Source organism: Brassica oleracea, chromosome C3 (genome assembly GCF_000695525.1).
Source record: "Brassica oleracea var. oleracea cultivar TO1000 chromosome C3, BOL, whole genome shotgun sequence".
Taxonomy (NCBI): Eukaryota; Viridiplantae; Streptophyta; class Magnoliopsida; order Brassicales; family Brassicaceae; genus Brassica; species Brassica oleracea.
The window spans coordinates 22,679,584-22,701,617 of record NC_027750.1 but is presented as its reverse complement, the minus strand read 5'-3'; the positions used below and the strand labels follow the sequence as shown (position 1 = coordinate 22,701,617).

Genomic DNA, 22,034 nt, shown 5'->3' with positions numbered 1-22,034 from the left:
CGATGTACCAGCTAACAATTAGTATACATACATGTTTGATTCTTTTAGCTGTTAGCACCAAATGTTTTTTGCCCAGCTAAAATTACTTGTAATTGCTATAGTCACTTTTTATATATGACATTATAATTATTAACCGCTAACAAATATCTTACTAATATTCACAAGTTTCAATAATCCCTAATTGAAATAGATACCCTCTCAAATTTAGATGTTCCAAAATGTGTAACGTCTACTTTAAAGTGTTATATTATAACAAGATATTGTGCCTATTAAGTCCAATATGCCTATGTACACCTTAACTTAAGTTTAACGCCTAATAAGTCTATGTAGCTCAATAAATTGTAGGCGTTAATACGTACGTGATAACACATTTTGTTAACGCATAAACAAATTATAGCAAACCAAATTTGTTGCTGATTTCGTGTCAATTTTGGAGATTTTCTCCATCGATTTACATGGAGAGAAATTTAACATGTGACTTAACAGTAACCTATTACATACTTAAACTAGCTTTAGCTCTCCACCATATCGTACTTGAAAATTTCCTAAAATATTTTCCCATACTTTTATAATCACTCTCTCTCCTAACGTGGCAAATGGTGAGGGCATTTTAGGAAGACCATGCAAATAAGCTACGGAGCTTATTGGATTAATCAGCAAAAATGGTAGATTGCTAATTTTGGTGCATAAGTGGTATATGTAGCCAAATGTCTCTTTTTAGAGAGCTAATATACATATATTTTATATTATTAAAAAAAGTTGTTAGTGTTTATTTTGAAAATATTTAGCGGTTCGATAAATTTTAGGGCTGCATGATGGATAATTATGGAAAATTTTAGGGTATATTGGTATTGACTCACAAATGAACGTGGTCCTTAGTTTGAGGGGAGAATGTGAGATAACAAACTAAGTCTCAAATTAGAAAAATAGACAAAGAATGTCTAATATATAAAGAGACGTCCAACTCCAATAGTACGAGGTCTTTTGGGATGAAAACCAAAAGTAAATCCATGCGGGCTTGCCAATTAGGTCCAAAGTGGACAATATCGTACTAATCGGATAATATAGAGTTGAACATGGGCTTTAACTAGCCTAACAATTGGTATTAGAGCGGTTGACAAAAAATTTGCAAAAGACCAATATACCCTTCGAGAGATGAATGATATCCTATGAATTATGATATCCTATGAGTTAGGTAATGAGAGGTGTGTGGTAGAGATCAAGTCAAAAGATTCTGGAAGTCAGCTGTGGAACACGAGATGAATGTGATCCTTAGTTTGAGGAGAAGAATGTTAGATAACAAACTAAGTTTCATATTGGAGAATTAGACAAAAAGTGTCTAATATATAAAAAGATGTCCAACTCTAATAGTACGCGACCTTTTGGGATAAAAATTAAAAGTAATTTTTTACGGATCAGTCTCTTAAGTCCAAAGTGGGAAATATCGTAGTAATAAGAGAATATAGAGTTAGACATGGGTTTAATAAATCCTAACAATCCATGCATAACATTTCGTTGCTCAGACAATTTGATTAGGGAATATTGAGATCTTAGTTATCAAGGAAGATAATGACATCTTTTAATTGGGCTATTATTTCACAATTGGGCCTTCAAGAAATACATACAAACAAGAGGGCTCCAAGAAAAGCCTAAAACCGTTTCAAACTAAACCGGAGCTCCAGTTTCTACAAAGGCAGTGAACTTTAGCAAGTGAAGCCATGTAATCATCAGACCTGCAAATAAATTTGGGATGAAGAAAAAGCATCAACAAACACTAAACCAACAATCTCTTCATTTCTGATTGCTCTAAGTCTGTGCTATAGGGATTCAAACCTCTGCCCATATGGAGATCCACAAGCCGCGGTTATGTGAAACTTTGCCTTTTCTGATTTACCCTACAATGAGAATAAGACAAGAAACTCAACAAGATTGATTGAGCTTTGAACAAGAACAAGAACAAGAGCATACCTCAGCTTCATAGTAGAGCCCTGCATACAATGAAGCGTAGAAGACTTCACTTGCTTGACCACTCGAGAAGTCATTAACCAACTGTTTTTTGGGTTAAAATTAGAACATTAGGAGTACAGACAGTTTGTTTAAATAAGAATCATAGCATCAATTGTCAAGAAAGGTGTCTAAAAAAAAAAACCTTTTCAGGATCACCACCGTTCTTGAATAGGTTATAAGCTTCCCTCATCACAGGCCGAGAATCTCTACCAACCTACAAAGAATATTATATCTTGATTGTGTCACTCGTCATAATAAGCTTTAAGATAAGAAGAGAAAAACAAACCTCAAGAAATTGTTTTCGTGCAACATCGACACCGTGAAGCCGAGCCTCACAGAGAAAGCACCAAATCGATTCCTCAGTGTCATTTGGGTTTTGAGCAACATCTAACCTGAACTGTTCTGCACCTTCTTCAAACCTATAAAGACAAAAATCAGCTCAGAACCGTAAGAAGAGAGAATGAGTAGGAGCTCTAGAAGTCAAGTACCTATCCATATAGTAAAGAGAAAGCCCACGTTGCCAAAGATCTGTCATCAAAGCAAAAACGTATGATCTAAAATCATTTTTTATTCGAAAAATTTCAAGCTTTTCAGACAAAACACTCGACACTTACATGCCTTTTGTCGGGAATCCAACACAATAGCTTTATCAAACTCTGTCACCGATCCAGAAACATCACCCTTTCACAACCAAAAAAAAAAAAAACAATTACGAACTTTTAAAAGATCCCAATTTTTTTTAAAAATGTTTATTTGTTCGGACAAATGTGTTTTGTCGGATTGTTAGTTACCTGTCTGAAGAGTTGCATTCCGTTTCGAATCGCTGCGATGGCTTCACGGGGATTCGAATCTCCGCCACCTGTTATGGCATCCCAAATCGAGGAGACAGAAGGAAGGAAGAGTCTGCGAGAGAGTGCTTTAACGTGAGGTGTGTGGCGGGAAAATTGGGGGTTTAGGGTTTTAAGTGGCGAGATCGCCGCGAAGCGCCGGGGGATAGTGGGAGCTGGGCATATGATTGGATTCACTATCTGGGTTAGTGCCATTGGTGGCGGAAGCTGAGGAATTTTCACGGCGATGGTTACGAATTACGATCTCTCTGGGGGTTTAACGGATTTAGCTAGCTCACTTGAAGATAAGATGACAAATAGGAGGGAAGAAAACCGGAAAAACACGGTTTGTTTATTTGCTTTATGAGCCAAACCGTGAGTACAGTGTACATGCTTAACTCTCCTAAGTTTTTGTTGAAGAAATATTAATTAGTATTGAAGAAATTAAAACAAATTTAAGAGAACAAAACACTTTTGTTAAAAAAAATACATGTTCGAACTTCGAAGTTTATATATTGATTATGTAAATGAATAATTTAAAATTCTGTATACATATTTATATTATTTGAAAATCCGAAATTCATTTTTTAATTTAGAAAAATATTTTTATATCACTATAGAAGTGCTTTTCTTATTCTTCTTTAGTTTTTTATTGGCAATTGTGATATCTATATGAAAGTGGTTTGCAAAATCATGGACATAGTGAAAACGATTTACTTTTCTTGATCTCCAAAATTTGCGTGATTATATGGAGAGATCAACTAACCTTCTAAATTAGCTAAGAAAAATATATGTATTTATCGTTTATTCCTCAATTCATAATTGTTTTAAGCTCTATGAATTCTAAGACGTGGTTTGCATATCAAAATTAGAAAGAACATACCTAAAACACGATTAAGACACTGAATAATCTGGTAGAGAAAACAAAGTTTTGAATCCCTAAAATTAATTATTTTCCTTATTTAGAAACTCATGGAGAAACAGAGAAGACAAGAAAACTACCACAAGTCTATTTTTCATCCTTTTCTCACTAGCCGCATTTCCCGCCAAGCCTCATAAAACAGAGCAACCAGAAAAATAACGAACTCTTAATTTCTCGTTTCCGTTATAAATAACCCATCTCGGCAATTATGAAAAAATTACATACTCCTAAGGAGGCTACGTAAACCTTCGAAGGGGTCGTCACAAATCTTGTTTTCTCAAAAGAATAACGAACAGCTCTTATCTTTTGAAAATCAATATATATCTTCAGAGCTGTTCAGGTTCAAAAACAATTTGATTAATAGAAATCAATAAAAAGGAAAAAAAAGACATAACATGTCGTACGGGTACGACGATGATTCCAAGAGGAAGAAAAGGTATGTTATCATCTCAATCTCCTCTGTTCTTCTCATCTCCATGGTGGTGGCCGTTACCGTCGGTGTCAGCCTCAACAAGAACGAAGGCAACGGTGACTCTGACGCACAGATAACGTCTTCCGTCAAAGCCGTTAAGGACGTATGTGCACCAACGGATTTCAAAAAGACATGTGAAGACAGTTTAAACAAGAACGGTAACAACACGACCGACCCGATCGAGTTGGTCAAGACAGCGTTTAGCGCAACGATGAGGCAGATCTCTGCCGCTGCCAAGAAGTCGCAGACCATAATGGAGCTTCAGAAGGATCCAAGGACCAAGATGGCTCTTGATCAGTGCAAGGAGCTGATGGATTACGCGCTGGGAGAGCTAAGCAACTCTTTCGAGGAGCTCGGTAAGTTTGAGTTCCATTTACTCGACGAGGCTTTGATCAATCTGAGGATCTGGCTCAGCGCGGCGATAAGCCACGAGGAGACCTGCCTCGAAGGGTTCGAAGGGACGCAAGGGAATGCTGGGGAGACCATGAAGAAAGCGTTGAAAACCGCTATCGAATTGACACGCAACGGGCTGGCGATCATCAGCGAAATGTCGAATTTCGTGGGACAAATGGGGATTCCTGAGTTCAGCAGCCGCAGGCTGCTGTCCCAGGAAATCCCCTCGTGGGTGGACCAGCGAGGGCGTAGGCTCTTGCAGGCTGCTGCCGCGTATTCAGATGCTAAGCCTGATATAGTGGTGGCTCAGGACGGGAGCGGTCAGTATAAAACGATCAACGAGGCTTTGAAGTTCGTCCCGAAGAAGAAGAACACGACCTTCGTGGTTTACATTAAGGCTGGTATCTACCAGGAGTACGTTCAGATCAACAAGAGCATGACTCATCTCGTGTTCCTCGGTGATGGTCCGGAGAAAACCATCATATCCGGTAACAAGAATTACAAGGACGGTATCACTACCTACCGTACCCAAACTGTTGGTACGTCACGTATACTCACTGAAAATTTGGAAGACATAAATATTTTTTAAGAACTTTTATATAAAGATAAGAAAATCATAATTTGGGGGGAGTATGTTTATGTAAAAAGCTACAAAAATTACTCATTAGCTTATAAATATATTAGAAGTTATAAATGTTAATGCTTGTAAATGTTCTTGCAGCCATCATTGGGGACTCCTTCATTGCCAAGAACATCGGGTTCGTTAACACTGCTGGTGCAGCCAAATTCCAAGCTGTTGCGGTTAGGGTTCAATCAGACGAGTCCATCTTTTTCAACTGTAGATTCGATGGCTACCAAGACACCCTCTACGCTCACTCCCACCGTCAGTTCTACCGTGATTGCACCATCTCAGGCACTATTGATTTCCTCTTCGGAGACGCGGCTGCCGTGTTCCAGAACTGTACTTTGTTGGTGAGGAAGCCGCTTCCGAACCAGGCGTGCCCCATCACAGCCCACGGTCGTAGCGACGCGAGGGAAGCAACAGGATTTGTGTTCCAAGGTTGTACTATTGCTGGGGAGCCGGATTACTTGGCGGTCAAGGCAACTAGCAAAGCCTATCTTGGTAGGCCGTGGAGAGAGTTTTCGAGGACAATTATCATGAACAGTTTCCTCCCAGATTTCGTCCAGCCGCAAGGATGGATGCCGTGGATGGGGAACTTTGGGCTTGACACGTTGTTCTACTCTGAGGCTCAGAACACAGGACCGGGAGCAGGGCTTGCAAACCGGGTTACTTGGGCAGGAATCAAGACGTTGAGTAACGAGGAGATTCTCAAGTTCACACCGGATCAGTTCATTCAAGGTGGCATTTGGGTTCCCGGCAAAGGTGTTCCGTACACTCCTGGCCTCTTGGCTGCCAACCCTAACGCTGCAACCACCGTCCCAAGCGGCTCAGCTGCTTCAGGTACCCCCTCCTTCACGGACACAAGTGGTTCTGGCTCGGTTTCTCCATCAGCTGCCCCTGTTTCTCAAGTAGCTGCCCCGGTTTCTCCAGCAGCTGCCCCGGAAGGTTCACTAAAGATGGCTTCAACAGAGACAAGTGGTGCTGGCTCGGTTTTTCCAGCAGCTTCCCCACAAGGTTCTATCAGGATGGCTTCAACTGATTCAAGTGGTGCTAGTTCGGTTTCTCCAGCAGCTGCCCCGGAAGGTTCTATCAGGATGGCTTCTATGGAGAGACCTGGTGCAGGCTCAGTTTCTCCAGTAGCTGCTCCGGAAAGTTCTATCAGGATGGCGTCAACAGAGACAAGTGGTGCTGGCTCAGTGTCTCCAGCAGCTACCCCAGAAGGTTCTATCAAGATGGCTTCATCGGAGACAAGTGGTGCTGCTGCCCCGGTTTATCCACCACCTCCCCCATTTTATCCTGACATTGCATTGTCTAACTAAAAGATCCATTAAGATGCCATATAATGTCTTTCTATTTTTTCTTACTAAAACCTGGAACCAAAAACATTTGCATAACCTTGAAGAATTCAGGATTATTGATCTATATACCAAATTGTTTGAGATTAATGTCTAGCTTTGTAAACCCATGTTTAATTATCGCAGTAAATTAAATATGTTGTTTATAATTCTATAATCGTATCAATTCATTATGTAGAATATTAGTTCACAAACTATTCTAAAGAGATTTGATTTTTTCGTCGATTTTAGCATACTTGACCATGACGTCAAGAACTTTTGAGGAAAGAATGTGAAGTTTGATAAACACAGTAAAGCTCACAGTAGTCGCAAACTTTAGATATTGTCTGAAACAAGGCACGAAAAAGCACAATTCTCTAACAAAAATCCGATTACGAAAGTGATTAAGAAGCAACAACACAACAGAATCAAGTTCAGTGACACAGACAATGTTCTTAAACCTTGAAACCACGGCTCTTCCTCTTTCCTCTGGCCTTCTCGAACTTCCTTCCCTTGGACCGAACATATGGCTTCGAGTGACTGTGTGGAACACCAGGAGCGCGACCAAAATGCTTCACAGCCTCACGTGAGTTCTTAGGTCCTCTAAGAAGAACCTACACACAAGAACCAAGTAAAGGCTAAACACTTTTATCACACCTAAGTAGAAAAGAAAATGAAGAAGAGCGGTTACCGTGTTCTGTCCCAAAGGAGCTCTGAGAGCAAGCTGGTCAAAGGTCAAGCATTCACCACCAGCTTTCTCAATACGAGCTCTGGCTCTCTCCGTGAACCTCAAGGCAGTAACTTTGATAGCTGGAATCTCGTGTACCCTCAAATCATCGGTTATAGTTCCAACCAAGACAGCAATCTTATCTTCCTATCATATCAATGCAAGAGAGATCATGACCTAGGACTAACTTCTACACCAAGTAACAGAGAGATACTAGGTTTTGAAACGAAATGGAACCTTGCCAGTCATGAACTCGACGAGTCTAGATAGAGAAAGAGGAGCTTTGTTGACTTTGCTCATGAAAAGCCTCTTTAGGATCACTGCATTGAACTTGCTCTGAGTTCTCCTCACCAGAAACCTGTAAAGCTGCAAATTTTTCAAAACAAAAGTTCAAATCTCATGTTCAGTAAGATTTAGCAAACAGATAACGCTTCAAAGGAGAAAGATTGTTGGTTAAAGTTTTGACCTTGACAGTGAGCTTGAGATAGACATCGTCGGACTTGGGAGCTGTCCTTTTGGTCTTCTTGCTCTTACCTCCAGCGATCAAATCGATACCCTGCAAACACCACCGAATTTGATCTCAGAATCAACCAAACTCAAAGCATTCAGAGAATGGAGATTGAGAGAGGGGAAATGTACCATTGTAGCGTCCGGGAGATGTGGTGCCGCCGCGGTCGAAGCTTCAGCAAGAGAAGTGATGAATCTAGCTTTTATATCAGTTCATAGTAACGGTGACTCGATTTAGCTTTAGGGTTTACTTAATTCCAGTAATGGGCCCTGTAAGCCCAATATAATTGATGTCCAGTTCAGACCATGTTGTGTTTTATGGGTCAAGCTCATTAATTGACATGAGAAACAGACCCAACATCAAAGAACTATTATGAACCACAGATCATAAGAAGTCTCCTTTTTCAGATCAAATTATTTAATGATTTCTGTTGTGTCAGTTTGATGTGTGTTGTATTACGTAGATCATCTATGGAGTCTTGACAAAAGGATTGAGCTACTTATTAGGTGTAACATTACCCCTGTTCGTTTTATCAACGCGGCGGCATGCGACTGCGGCTCTAAATTATCGCTACAGTTAGAGCATGCACAGCAAAGTCACAACAAAACGGATTTGTTATTCTGACGCGGCGGCAAATAAAGTTCGGTAAAGAGAACGCTGATAATATTAGCGACAGCGGCAACACCGGTTTCCTGCCTCCTGATTATTAGCTTGCGGCTGGCTGCGTCTTTAAAGCTCCGAATTTTCTTCTTTCATAGGGTAATTGTTGGCCGCCGCCGCCACTAACGGCGTCTTTAAAACGAACAGGGTAATTGTTGTTAGCTATAAACTAATATCTCTATAGTATTATATTCATAGACAGCTACAGAGTATTAATCACATCTATTAAGGTTCATTTGAATTTAACATTTACTCTGAAAATAGTTTACAAATTATACTCCATCCGTTTGTTTCTGATACTTGACGTTTTAGAATAAATTTTATGTTCTAAATTAGATAAATTAGATAACATTTTCAAAATTTTGTATAAAATTTATTCACAGTTTATATATATATAATCAATGATATTATACATTCTATTTTATTATATGTTAAATTGTAGTTAGCTATAATCAGTTGTGCTTTTGTTTAAAATAGATGAAAATAGATATTTTTAATTTATGTACACAAGAGAAGGTTACATAAAAAGACACATTTCGTCTTTTCTTTGCAGCAAAAGACACATTATAGTTTTGACACACTTTACTTGTACGGTTTGGTAGATTCGAGACCAAAATGCCCCTGTCTTATTTTTAGAAGGAAGCAACAATTAAAGTAGTTATTTCATTTTATGTTAATAAATTAAACGGTGTGTTTTGCTAGGATATGGTAGTTACAAAGTCGTGGATAGGAAATAGTGGTTAGGCGTATATGTTAAGGACACATTGTTATTGTTGTGGACATGATTGTTGTGGTTAGGGTACCAAAGATACAAATTTTCTAGAACATATAGTATGGATGTGATACAGTAGATATGTCAAATATCTTAACTTGATAAGCATTCGTAATGTTTGATAATATAAAAGACCTAGAAACCGCATATATTACAAAAGCATACATAATGTTTGGGAAGAGGGTATATGGACAAGAGTGATGTTTCCAAGTCCGTAACCACAAACTTCATATCCATAACCACACAACCTCATTTACGGTATCTATCGGTATCTATCGCCACCACAGTCTCCACCTCTATATCCACTTTCATATCCACCGCCTCTGTATCCATGACCACCATAACCTCCACTCCGGTATCAACCACCATCTCCACCTCCGTATCCCCCTACTCTCCCATCTTCCACCTCCACCGTATCCACCACCATCTCCTCATCTCGAGCAACCACCTTAGTATCCACCATCTTCATATCCATAACCACCTTCCTACGTCACCATAGTTAGTCTCGTCGGAACTCAGATCTCCTCAGCGACTCCACTACAATCCCAGATATCCGTTTAAGCTTCAAAAGCTCGCTGCTCTCAACTTCAGTCTTAATTCGAACTTTCTTGACGAATTAATTGCCTTAGTCACCGGAGCTAGATTTTGGAATTCACTCTCCTCTGTGACTTCACTGACTCTTCAAATCTCCTCCACTCAATCCCAGAAAACTCGCCGCTTTCCGCTTCTTCGATAACAACATATGAATACATCAAAAGAGGATAAGAGCTTTTCAGTTTGGTGAATTCAGTAATGGACCAAACTCCTTTTCCTCATTTATCATTTTAATCTTCTCCATCATCACCTAAATCACTCTCCTAAACCGAGCTCCAATATATCCATCTTGATTCAAAACAATGGATCTGTGTTATCCTCCTTATCTCCTAAACCTATCTTTGATATCTTCTTAGCTAGTTCTAAATTTTCAATTCTTCTCACAATCTCATTGTTTTTTCTTTCTGAGATTTGGTTCACAAAAAAAAAAAAACTTTTCGATGGTTCATCGATGACAAAGAGACGAAAAAAGTTTTGATTTTTTTTTTCTAATTGATTTATTTATTTCAGAATTGATGGATGTTGTAGTAAAGTAAACTGAATGTCAATTATGGTATTACACATGTACTAAGTGTGTCAAAGGCACAAAGTGCCTTATTGTGTAATTAAAAAGTCAGATTGTGTCTCCCAGCGTAATTTTCTCTAGTAAAAATATACTTTTACTATTTACCAAAAAGGTAAAATAATGTGTTTTTGAATATGCTAATTAGAGAGGAACATGATTAATCACACACGTGCTTTACCTCTAACGATAAAACCGAACTTTTCAAAAAACGCGGTTTCTCGCCCGACAACAAATTACTTTGACCAGTTCCAATGAGAATCTTCCACGTCTCATCTTTTTGGCTGGATCTTCTTCCACCACCGTCCCCATATCCTTGCCTTAGAAGGTAAACACTAATTACAAGGGTAAGTCCATTGATTCCAATCGTTCCATTTCATATTCTTAATTATCTTTATGATCACCATGTCCATCTGTAACCTTACTATTTGACCGACTTCTTCATTGTAATCAATAGCCATTAAAATCCAAAAACTGCGTTGAAAATAGATTTCCAAAATTTTCAGACAGGAGAGAGAGAGAGACGACAAGATATCTGCACCATCTGTTTTTCTCCCCTCAATACTCTAAAGGTAAAACTTTCTTTTTTGTTTCTCTGTTCTGAAATTAAAAAAGTTATAATCTTAAATTCGGATTTGTTCTAATCTAATCTCTGTCCATTTGATCCACTTGAGTTTTAAGACTAATCAAGATTTACTTCTGGTCTCTCCCCCCTTTTGTTTTGTCTCTTTCTTTCGCGTTTCCCGCATTTCCCCGGGAAAAATCCCAAAAAAGCTTCCCACTTTCTGATCGCCTCCTTATCAATCCTTGAAACCATTAACGACCCATTGTTTCTCACCTGATTTTTCGCAAACCCTTTTGTTTTAATTTGCATTCTGGTTATAGAAAAGAAGGATGACGACGACAATGGAAGCGGTGATGGAGATAAGTACGGTGGATGATATCATAAGAAGACTATTAGAAGGCAAAGGAGGCAAACAGGTTCAGCTCTCCGAGATCGAGATCCGTCAACTCTGCGTTAACGCCAGACAAATCTTCCTCTCTCAGCCTAATCTCCTCGACCTCCATGCCCCCATTCGCATCTGCGGTACTCTCTCTCCCTCTCTGTTCAACAGATTAAAAAATGATTTCGCATTGTTTTTATTATGCTATTACAAACTATGAGAAATATTACAAAAACGAAGGTGATATCCATGGACAATACCAAGACCTTCTTCGTCTATTCGAATACGGAGGCTACCCTCCTTCAGCGCACTACCTCTTCCTCGGAGACTACGTCGACAGAGGCAAGCAAAGCCTCGAAACAATCTGCCTCCTCTTGGCTTACAAGATCCGCTACCCGTCCAAGATCTTTCTCCTGAGAGGCAACCACGAAGACGCCAAGATCAACAGGATCTACGGCTTCTACGATGAATGCAAACGGAGATTCAACGTCAGGCTATGGAAGATATTCACCGACTGCTTCAACTGTCTTCCCGTTGCTGCCCTCATTGACGACAAGATCCTGTGTATGCACGGCGGGCTGTCGCCGGAGCTGGAGAATTTGGAGCAGATTAGGGAGATTGAGAGGCCTACTGAGATTCCGGACAATGGTCTTCTTTGTGATTTGCTTTGGTCTGATCCTGATCAGAAGAGGGAAGGATGGTCTGATAGTGATAGAGGTATTTCTTGCACGTTTGGTGCTGATGTGGTTGCTGAGTTCTTGGATAAGAATGATCTTGACCTTATTTGCCGCGGTCATCAGGTAAAAAGACTTCTCCTAGACTTTACTTGAGAGACCTTTATGATTTACTTTGGTTTGTTTGCAGGTAGTGGAAGATGGGTATGAGTTTTTTGCTAAAAGGAGATTAGTTACTATATTCTCTGCTCCAAACTATGGTGGAGAGTTTGACAATGCAGGTGCATTGTTGAGTGTGGACCAGTCTCTTGTGTGCTCTTTTGAGATTCTGAAACCTGCTCCAGCTTCAAGCAGTACTCCTCTCAAGAAGGTTTGTTCTCACCAGACCAAGAAGCCCTTCTTCTGATACTATGATTGGTAATAGCTTTACACATGGCTTTCTTTATGTTTTGTTTTATCAGGTACCAAAAATGGGCAAGTCTTGAAACTCAAGAAAGGATGTTCCCTTGAGGCTTGGTTTCATAAGCTCAAGCTAGGCTTTATATGCATTACTTCAGATGTAGGTAAAGTGCAACGGAGAAGAGAAACTTAAAGACTAGTTTACTTAGTCATCAAAGAAGAACAAAAGAGAGAGAGAGACAGAAGACAAAAAGCTGTAATCCAAAATATTCTTTGTGTATAGTTTGCATAAACTTCTCTTCTCTGCTTCTTGAACTTTTCATCTCCTTTTGGTTTGTTTTCTTGTTCTTATGTTTATTCATTTAAGTTATAGAGTGCCTCTCCTCTTTTGCTTTTTCTTATTTTCTTGTATCATCAAATACAATTTCACAAACTTTCATTCACCATAACAGTTTCATAAAACAACGAAACAAAGCAGAATCAACTCATTGGAAGACGCAAGCTTTAACTATTGTCATTGTTGTGACTTGTGGTGTGTCTGTGACTGCCTTCTCCGGTGAATATGGTTATCAATTCATTCACCAGCTTTAGCTTGTCAGGTTTCATCACGAACCTCTTTATAAACACCTGATCACTACACATCAAGACAGACGTTGGAGGCATTCCATTTCCCACTCCTTTGGACAAAACAACTCGGAATAATCCTCTACTCCAGGCTTGTATTGTATCCAAGCTGACTACCACGTCCTTTAGTGACAAATTCATCAGCATCTGGTGTAAGTAACCGTCGGTACGTGGTAATAACCAACACTGTCGAACGCTCAACTTTGTTACGTCTCTAATAGTTTTGATCTTCTTTAACAGATTCTTCAACCATAAGATAATTACCAAGATATTCTTCTCTTAAACAAGAGTCTGAAACGATAATTAACTTCAACCAAAACTAGATAAGATCTCTCACAAAAAAAGAACCAAGATAAATTGTATTGATAGCAGCAAAAAGCAGAAACCAAAACAACAGAAGAAACAGGCAAAAACAAGAGTAGAGCGCTCTTCTAGTCTTCCTCCTCGCCCTCGTTCTCAGCGATGTTGAAGTACCTCAACTCATAGAGGTTACGGTCCTTGTTAGCCGCAATCACTCTAAGCCAATCCCTCACATTGTGCTTCTTCAAGTACTTCTTCGTCAAGTACTTCAAATACCTGAAAGTAACAACAAACAAAGAGTTGAAACTTCAGATTGCTTATAAATCCTATAATCACTAGAGGAAAAATGTGGTGTTGAGTGTTTGTTTACCTCTTGGAGAATTGGCCTTCGGAGGTAACAGTGATCTTGTTCTTCTCACGTGTGATTGTGACGGAATCACCAAGGGCACCGGCTTTGCCACCGACTTTGATCCTCTCCTGAAGGAACTTCTCGAGGGAAGCAATCTCCATGATCTTGTCATCGACAGGCTTCGAGCAGTCAATGGAGAAGGACACTCCCTTCTTCTTTCCCTTGGCAACGGCTGCAGCTCCGCGACTCATTTTCTCTCAAACCTTTCCTATCCAAATCCAAAAAACAGAACACAGAGTGTTTATAAATCACTGACAAGAAGACACATACAAGCCAAAAGACATATGTCTGCATATAGACAAAGGTGTGTTTCGATACAGACAACGAATCCTAATCTGTTTTTATACGACATTTTCAAAACCTGTGAGATCTGATGAGAATCAAAACTTGTTACATGTGAGTTTCTAATCTAATCTCGTCAGCCACACTTTCAATAGAGTGGACATGAGCTCAAGCAAGAGAAAGAGTGAAACTATAAACTCGTGCATCTATTCTACCTTCATAGTTCGAGAAATAATTTTTATCAAATCTAATATAAGATACTGAAGAGTGTTCCATCAGATGTAGAGAGAGATCGTAACAGGGGTACCTTGAAGACGAGCGGCGCCGGTTGAACGAGTGAGAGGAGACGAGGAAACAAAATGTGGCTAGGGTTTTTGCTTATTTAAAGTGCTTCTTATAGACCTAATTTATATTTCTATAAATAACAAAACTTTCCCTCTAATATTTTAGAAATCTCCAAATGTACCCAAATCTTTTGTACTTGAATTAAAAGCCCAATTGTTTTGTAACATGTGAGGTTTTTGTTGTAAATCACCAACAAAATGCAAATGCTAGTGTAGTAGTCTTTGTTACATGGAAACGGAAGCGGATACGTGGAAGTGGAAGCGGAAGCGTATGGAAGCGCGGAAGCGAGATTTTTAAAAAAATTAAGAAGTGGGTACGTGTTGGAAGCGTATCTATATATATACACACACACATATATAAGATTTTTAAAAATGTAGAACTAAAAATTATATGATTTAAATTTAAGATAAAACATTTATTTATTTATAATAATTTCAAAATGATTTCATATTAAAACTGTGAAAATACACATAAATTAAATTTAAAATAAATTATTATATTAATTATTTTTAATTCTTTATAATTAAATGACATAATATATTTGAATATATGATTATCTTTAATAAAAACCTCAATGCATAAAGATAATTTATAGTGTTAATTTTAATATTTGTATATTTCTTTTCTCTCTATTCAATACTATTAAATTTGGATTTTATATAAATTAAAACTATAATTTTATATTTTTATTGATATAAGTCATTGTGTTTTTTTTAAGGAATGGAAACGTGATTCCAAAACGGAATCATAAGCTTCTAACATGTTTTTAAAAAGAATATTTTAGAAACGTTTTGGAAGCGAGATTCCGTAAGCTTCCACAAGGTTCCGATTCCGATTCCGGTTCCGAAGCGGACGTCCGATGAAGCTTCCGTACAACGTAGGTAGTAGTTCAGTTTAATCATTGAGTTTTAATTATTTTCCGTGTATATGTAACACATATTACAACACAAAATAATCCATCTGAAAGTTCATGGTTGGTTTACCCTCTTGAACATTCATATACAATTATACACAGATGTTGCTTAGAGTATTCTATTTACTTGTTACTATAGACTTTAGTGTATGGTAATTTGACATTCACTTTATTTTGCGTAGAAGACGAGCATCACATTACTAAAAAAATAACATATGAAGAAGAAAAATGTTGCATTAGGGTATTTAACTTGGATACCCAGTGTAGCCACATCAAAGAAAAACAAATAACCAACAACCTGTTCGCTACTCGGATCCAAACCAGACCCAAACCGGCTTTAACCACACGGTCATCACCAAAACAGGGGAAGCAAGTCTCTCTCTCCAGACCATTCATTACATACCATTCATTTGTGTTCATATATTATCAATAACTTCAAGCATGCAGTGATTGTTTTCATGTTTTATCAAATATCAACTTCCCATTGTTTTCCTTTTTTCTTTGGGTATGAGAATTTCCCTCGCCGGCAACTTACTCACCTCTCACGATGGTCCTCCACCGCCATGCCTCTGATGGAAGCTCCCTCCTCCTTCGTTGAAGGTAGACGCCCAAATAGATGGTTCTCTCTCCATCTGGTTAACTTGGTAAGCTTGTTGCGGTTGCATATAAGGCTCTCTCTCCCATATGTTAAACCACAGAAACCGGCTCCCACCTCCTGACTGATCTGAAGATGATGAAGCTGATCCTCTGCTGGGCCTCGGTCCAGAGGGGAACACAGGCCCACGGGAGACTATAGGTGAGTCTGGTTGGTGTGACTGTGCAGTGGACTGTTGGTAATAGGCTTGAAGAGCTTGTGTTCTGTCTCTGGTCCTAACGTTGCTTCCTGGAAAAGGCGGTGTTCTCGGAACAGATGCCACCGAGCTCCCCGCTCTACCACTAGAACTGCAAAGACCCATTATTACAATACATATAAGACTGTAATAATTCTACTTTAAAGTCAAGACAAGAGATGAAACATGTACCTGTGACCATGATATGATGGACGCATGAACTGCGGCGGTCTTGGTCTGATAACATCCGAGCCGTTGGCTCGGGAGGTTCTTGCGGAAGCTGGTGGAGGCGTGGGGTGAGTTGGACTCCCCACGTGAGGGACAGAAGGAGAGAAGTGCTGTGGCGGTGTGGGTGGAGGTGAGTGATACTCCCAGCCGTGATAGTGAGGGAAGCCATAAGGAGTTGGGACTTCACCCGATGAGCCGGTGTTCCAGTGGCTAGTGAAACTTGGACTGTCTGAAACGCCTGTAACACCGGCAGAGCTAGAGGAAGAGGAATGAACCGGGCCAATGTAGGTTACGTATGGACATGGGTGACCCGCCGTTGGAGCTGCTGGTGGTTCTGTAAAGTAGGCTTGCTGGTTCAAGAGATCATGAACTGTGCCATAGTGTCATACATACTCAATAGGTCAATAAACCAAGATGAAGGGGAGAAAAACAAGAAATAACCAATCTGAGAATGTCTTACATGAACTCGGTGAAAAATCTCCATCCCTACAAAGTTTAAGAAAGTTTCATCAGCAAAGAAGATTCCAAAAGGTATCAGCAAATAGAGTTTTTAATTACTGACTCGAACGAGGGAAGACGCGCTGAGCTTCCAAATGGGCACCAGTGAACTCCAAAAGCCTGCAAAGATAACATAAACATAAGCGTTTTCGACGTGGAAGTTTGGAACACAACTCAAGCAAGTGAGGCAGAGGAGTGTGACGTAAGAGAACTTGGGTAAGGATAGGGTTACCAGGGTTTTTACCATTTCAGGGTAGCTTCCGATATCATAAATCTCCTCTTCGTGAACCCAATCGTCGACATTGAACTCAGGGTGTGAGCGGCAACCGTTAGCGTAAAGCCACTGGCCTTTCTCTACTTTCCTACAGTTTGGGCACTGCATCACCCCCTTTGCATTGAAAGCTGACCCAATACAATCTATAAAAAAAAAACACAAAGGAAAACATTTTGGGTTTGCGAAAGAGCATAAGAAACCAAACATAAGTCATTTAATACCGCCACACATTGGAGGACATCTCAAACTGTAGCTAAAAAGCTCTCTTTCATCGACTCATATGGATACAAAGCAAAGACTCATATGAACTCACCCGGTCATCCCCTCCTATACAATCTTAATGAAGAGCACATAACGCATTTTATTGCTGAAACACAGATGAGACGATTATTCTAAGCTAATAGATGCATCAAACACGTTGAAGAGATCAATCAAACAAACTTGGCATTGTGATAAAACAGTGATCAAGCTATCTGCATAACCTCACATAAAAATTCGAGCAGATAATGAATACACACACACAGATACTCGTAACCAGACATCAAAGATTGACACACAGTGAACAAAAATTAAGAAGCAAAGACTCATATGAACTCATCCCCTCCTAAACAATACTAATGAAGAGCACATAATGCATTTTACTCTAAGCTAATAGAATCCATCGAACGGGGTTTAACTGAAGAGATCAATCAAACAAAATTGGCACTGTGATAAAAACAGTGATCAAGCTATCTGCATAACCTCACATAAAAATTCGAGCAGATAATGAATACACACACACAGATACTCGTAACCAGACATCAAAGATTGACACACAGTGAACAAAAATTAAGAAGCAAAGACTCATATGAACTCATCCCCTCCTAAACAATACTAATGAAGAGCACATAATGCATTTTACTCTAATATAGAATCCATCGAACATTTTACTCTAATATAGAATCCATCGAACGGGGTTTAACTGAAGAGATCAATCAAACAAAATTGGCATTGTGATAAAAAACAGTGATCAAGCTATCTGCATAAACTCACATAACAATTCAATCAGATCATGAACATGAACAGATCAGTTCCAAAGCTCATTACACATCCATGATTATATTACAACAAAAGGGTTCACATCTCAATTAACAACAGTAGCCACCAACCAAGAATGTAACAGTAACCAAAAAAACAAAAGACAGATCTGGACGATTCAAATCGAAATCTGAAGCAATACTTTTTTCAGACAATCACTAACCACAATTCAATCGAATCAAACACATCAAAATCAAAGCTTAAGAAAACGTTACCGAGATGGAACTGGTGGCCGCATTGGAGATTAGCCCAGGCTCGATCGCCGTCTTTAGCGACGGTATCGAGACAAATCGAACATGCAACCGAGCCGAAACCATCTCCTTCCTCGCCGCCGCCACCTTCGTCGGGGAGATGATCGTTATCTCCGAAATTGAATTTGTTTACCTTATTGCCTAAACCCATAACACACCAATTCAAATCAAATCTCAACAAAAACCCTTTTCTCGTCGAGCTCGAATCACCACCACACAAACACAATTCAATTCACGCTCTTCCCCGGATTCGTTAAAGCTTCGATTCGATTAATTTAAGAGAAACGGTTTTAAAAGTTTATGAATCAATGAACTCTCTCCGATCGTTACCCACCAGAGACCCCAGACGAAGGAAAAGAAACTATATTTTTCTTGAAGTTTTTTTTGTTTGCTGGGGTGGTGATGTTTTGTGCGAGGAAGATTGGGTTTGCGGGTAGAAGCAATGACCCATGTCCGAATATTTTTATTGGACGGCTCAGATTTATTCTCATCGTTTTGTCTACTTCACATCGGCCCTTAACTTTTTCCTCTTTTTTCTTTTCCTTTTTTCCTCTATTACCAGTTAAGTACATTATTAATACCACCTTGGTACCTAAACTTTCCATTTTTGGCACTCATATTTTACAACTGGTTTCGATTTTTTTTTTTTTTTGGGTGGTAAAACTGGTTTTGAATTTGGTTTGGTTAGGTTGATATTGTTAAGCAAATATCTATTAACCAAAAATTAAATATTTCTCGCAAACATCAGATTGGAAGAAGATAATAAAATTGGAATATAAAAAAAAAAAATCGAATGTTTCTTAGAGGAAAGAAAATGAACAAATCAAACGCATATTACTGTATTTAGTTCCTATTTAGTTTTGGTGGGTGTTCGTATTTACCATGTTCAAAACCCACAGATTCATAAATGTATTCAGTTCTCTTTTGAAATTCGTTGCTTCTGTATCAAAACTCCTTTTGATTTCTCTAACATGACATGCATGTGAATGTGATGACGTGAAACAGTAGTGTATCATATTAAATTCCACCTTTTTAGGAAAAGAAGATGAACACAACTAAATATGAAAATATCCAAAATGGGAATGTAAAACTAGTTGAAAGGAACAAGACACAGAGAGAGAGAGATTAGGCGTAGTAGTTCAAGCTTGCTTTCTTCTTGGCCTGGACTTGGATGATACCTTCGTTGAAGTCCTCATGGTTCACCTGAGAACAGAGAACCCCCAATGCTCAAAAACCAGACAATACTTCAATTACCAAACATCAAGACTTGATCAAAAAACAAAAACAAAAAACGCATCAAGACTTTTGTGGCTTCTTACCTCAGTGGCATCACGACGGAGGGCTAACATGCCAGCCTCTACACAAACTGCTTTCAGCTGAGCTCCATTGAAATCATCCGTCGATCTTGCAAGCTCCTCAAAGTTGACGTCTGGGTGTACATTCATCTTCCTCGAGTGAATCTGTTTAACATTTCAGTTTTGGTTAGTTTAAGTTATGTGAGCTTTTAAGCCATCAAGAGTCTTGTTCGGAAAAATGAGAGAGACAAACCTGCAAGATTCTGGCTCTTGCTTCTTCTGTTGGATGTGGGAACTCAATCTTCCTGTCTAGTCGACCAGAACGCATCAGTGCTGGGTCCAAAATATCTGCACGGTTAGTTGCTGCAATCACCTGAAACATATTGGAGAGGTTCGATTGTTACTCTTTCTTTGTGAGACCATATATAGCTAAGTGTCTAGAATAGAGAAAGACTCTCTCACCTTAATACGTTCATCGCTACTGAATCCATCAAGCTGATTGAGCAGCTCCAACATAGTCCTCTGCACTTCCCTGTCCCCGCTTACTTCACTGCACTCTCAGCCAAAGAATGTAGCTAGTGAGCTGCTGATGAAGTACCAAAATAGAAAAAAACTGGAATCAGCACAGTACCTGTCAAAACGTTTTGTACCAATTGCATCGATTTCATCAATGAAGATGATGCATGGAGCTTTCTCTTTCGCTAGTTGAAAGGCATCACGCACAAGTTTTGCTCCGTCTCCAATAAACATCTGCATATGTGCACAGAATCATTACCCATTCGTAACCTCAACCAAACGTTTTGATTGGAGCACTAAGATATGAAGTACCTGGACCAATTGAGGACCTGCCAATTTGAGGAAGGTTGCGTTGGTCTGTGCTGCACAAGCGCGAGCCATTAGAGTCTTACCAGTTCCTGGAGGACCATACAGGAGCACTCCCTTTGGTGGACGAACACCCAGCTTCTCGAAACGCTCCTTGTGCGTCATGGGGAGCACAATAGCCTCTACAAGCTCTTGGATCTGTTTCATAAATAAACTCAAATCAGATTCAATACAGCAGCAGACACGCAAGCACAATGGGGATAAACTAATAACCTGCTTCTCCAGTCCTCCAATGTCATTGTAATCTTCGGTTGGTTTCTCATCCACCTCCATGGCTTTAACCCTAGAGTCATACTCAGACGGCAACGTATCCAGTATCAAGTAACTGTCTTTATTAACTCCAACCAAGTCCCCAGGCTTCAAGCTATCAGGGTCCACAAGGCCAACAACGGGTAGAAAGATAGTCTGCAATCAAAAAGATTTGCTCAGAAATGAAATGAACATAAAATGTATAAAATATATATGAATAAGTCTCACCTGTCGTGTAGAGGTTTTCAACACAACACACTTCCCCTTGCGTTGAGAGTCAAGGTCAATATTAGCACCGTCTTCCTCGGCATCATCTTCCGGATTCATCTCCAAGATCTAATCACAAAACAGTTATACGTTTAACTCCAAAACAGAAGTAGATGGTATAAGTAACGCAAAGAAACACTTGTAGAGTACCTCAACAATGTTGCCAACCAAGTAAGGAAGCTGCTTGTTGAGTTTAATCTTCTCCTGATTCTCTTTTATCTTCTCCTTGTAAGAATCGCATTCTAGATTCGTTCTTTGTGCATCTTCCTGTATCATATATTCATATTATGCAATGACATAAGCAGCTTCCAATGTAGTGTTAGAAAATCTAAACTTTGAGATAACAGTAATACAATTAACTCAAATTAAAGGTCACAAATTACAATTAGCTCAAACCCTAAATCAGATACAAGCACGATCTTATCCCAATTCTAAGCAATTGCTGAGCCCAATACAGTCTTGTAGTTACGAAGAAGCGAAATAGAGATCGAGAGAGTAATGAATCAGAACCTTGAGAATTCGAATCTCGTTATCGAGGAGGCGAGTAGCTCTGATGATATCTTCTGTGGACATGGATGCGAGCTGATCCTCTTCGAAGCTCGACGTGTCTTCTACCATGGGAGTTGCCATCACAATAGCCTACCTAATCGGAGGGAAACAGAGATCGCCGGGACGAGGGGAGAAGAGCGACTACTAGCAAAAGGGAGAACAGGAGGGATGAGGAAATAAATAACCAAATAAAGTTTAATTATTAATAATTATAAAAAATACTTGTCATCAAACAACTTCTGCGCGAACTAGAGTCTCTCATTCTTCACATCGTTCACAGAGGTACTATTTCACCCATTCATAATCTCTCTATTGTTAATTATACTTCACATCTTTCACAAAGG

The 22,034-nt window shown here is 39.3% G+C and overlaps 7 protein-coding genes across 9 annotated transcripts; 2 read left to right on the top strand and 5 right to left on the bottom strand.

Moving 5' to 3' along the window:
* Positions 1 to 1,532: 1,532 nt before the first annotated feature.
* LOC106332200 lies at positions 1,533 to 3,145 on the bottom strand. The gene is made up of 8 exons (XM_013770681.1): positions 2,799 to 3,145; positions 2,622 to 2,688; positions 2,496 to 2,535; positions 2,294 to 2,426; positions 2,150 to 2,221; positions 1,969 to 2,049; positions 1,834 to 1,895; positions 1,533 to 1,733 (listed from the first exon to the last, which is right to left on the bottom strand). The coding sequence occupies exons 1-8, from the start codon at positions 3,048 to 3,050 to the stop codon at positions 1,661 to 1,663; spliced, it is 780 nt and encodes a 259-aa protein (XP_013626135.1). The 5' UTR covers positions 3,051 to 3,145; the 3' UTR covers positions 1,533 to 1,660.
* Positions 3,146 to 3,981: 836 nt separating this feature from the next.
* On the top strand, positions 3,982 to 6,775 carry LOC106333664 (probable pectinesterase/pectinesterase inhibitor 21). Its single transcript, XM_013772082.1, has 2 exons — positions 3,982 to 5,160; positions 5,343 to 6,775. The coding sequence occupies exons 1-2, from the start codon at positions 4,152 to 4,154 to the stop codon at positions 6,560 to 6,562; spliced, it is 2,229 nt and encodes a 742-aa protein (XP_013627536.1). The 5' UTR covers positions 3,982 to 4,151; the 3' UTR covers positions 6,563 to 6,775.
* Positions 6,776 to 6,861: 86 nt separating this feature from the next.
* LOC106331675 (60S ribosomal protein L18-2-like) lies at positions 6,862 to 8,017 on the bottom strand. Its single transcript, XM_013770075.1, has 5 exons — positions 7,944 to 8,017; positions 7,771 to 7,860; positions 7,542 to 7,670; positions 7,269 to 7,451; positions 6,862 to 7,191 (listed from the first exon to the last, which is right to left on the bottom strand). Exons 1-5 carry the CDS (start codon positions 7,944 to 7,946, stop codon positions 7,033 to 7,035), a joined length of 564 nt encoding a protein of 187 aa, XP_013625529.1. The 5' UTR covers positions 7,947 to 8,017; the 3' UTR covers positions 6,862 to 7,032.
* Positions 8,018 to 10,739: 2,722 nt separating this feature from the next.
* On the top strand, positions 10,740 to 12,871 carry LOC106336223 (serine/threonine-protein phosphatase PP1 isozyme 9). 2 transcript variants are annotated; one of them, XM_013774986.1, is made up of 5 exons: positions 10,740 to 10,972; positions 11,286 to 11,487; positions 11,585 to 12,144; positions 12,209 to 12,388; positions 12,480 to 12,871. In XM_013774986.1, the coding sequence occupies exons 2-5, from the start codon at positions 11,295 to 11,297 to the stop codon at positions 12,501 to 12,503; spliced, it is 957 nt and encodes a 318-aa protein (XP_013630440.1). In that variant the 5' UTR covers positions 10,740 to 10,972; positions 11,286 to 11,294; the 3' UTR covers positions 12,504 to 12,871. The 2 variants fall into 2 exon arrangements, with proteins under 2 accessions (XP_013630440.1, XP_013630439.1); XM_013774985.1 differs by lacking the exon at positions 10,740 to 10,972 and having other exon boundaries at positions 10,980 to 11,487; positions 12,480 to 12,870.
* Positions 12,872 to 13,298: 427 nt separating this feature from the next.
* Positions 13,299 to 14,417, bottom strand: LOC106336224 (60S ribosomal protein L22-2). 2 transcript variants are annotated; one of them, XM_013774988.1, is made up of 3 exons: positions 14,340 to 14,417; positions 13,712 to 13,953; positions 13,299 to 13,617 (listed from the first exon to the last, which is right to left on the bottom strand). In XM_013774988.1, exons 2-3 carry the CDS (start codon positions 13,939 to 13,941, stop codon positions 13,473 to 13,475), a joined length of 375 nt encoding a protein of 124 aa, XP_013630442.1. In that variant the 5' UTR covers positions 13,942 to 13,953; positions 14,340 to 14,417; the 3' UTR covers positions 13,299 to 13,472. The 2 variants fall into 2 exon arrangements, with proteins under 2 accessions (XP_013630442.1, XP_013630441.1); XM_013774987.1 differs by having other exon boundaries at positions 13,712 to 13,958; positions 14,340 to 14,409.
* Positions 14,418 to 15,487: 1,070 nt separating this feature from the next.
* On the bottom strand, positions 15,488 to 18,860 carry LOC106336491 (formin-like protein 13). The gene is made up of 6 exons (XM_013775327.1): positions 18,413 to 18,860; positions 17,091 to 17,263; positions 16,911 to 16,966; positions 16,809 to 16,834; positions 16,313 to 16,718; positions 15,488 to 16,232 (listed from the first exon to the last, which is right to left on the bottom strand). Exons 1-6 carry the CDS (start codon positions 18,597 to 18,599, stop codon positions 15,833 to 15,835), a joined length of 1,248 nt encoding a protein of 415 aa, XP_013630781.1. The 5' UTR covers positions 18,600 to 18,860; the 3' UTR covers positions 15,488 to 15,832.
* A 531-nt stretch (positions 18,861 to 19,391) lies between these two features.
* On the bottom strand, positions 19,392 to 21,863 carry LOC106328377 (26S protease regulatory subunit 6A homolog). The gene is made up of 10 exons (XM_013766810.1): positions 21,652 to 21,863; positions 21,292 to 21,408; positions 21,103 to 21,210; positions 20,839 to 21,030; positions 20,572 to 20,763; positions 20,375 to 20,493; positions 20,206 to 20,293; positions 19,997 to 20,116; positions 19,768 to 19,908; positions 19,392 to 19,651 (listed from the first exon to the last, which is right to left on the bottom strand). The coding sequence occupies exons 1-10, from the start codon at positions 21,769 to 21,771 to the stop codon at positions 19,574 to 19,576; spliced, it is 1,275 nt and encodes a 424-aa protein (XP_013622264.1). The 5' UTR covers positions 21,772 to 21,863; the 3' UTR covers positions 19,392 to 19,573.
* Positions 21,864 to 22,034: the final 171 nt, after the last annotated feature.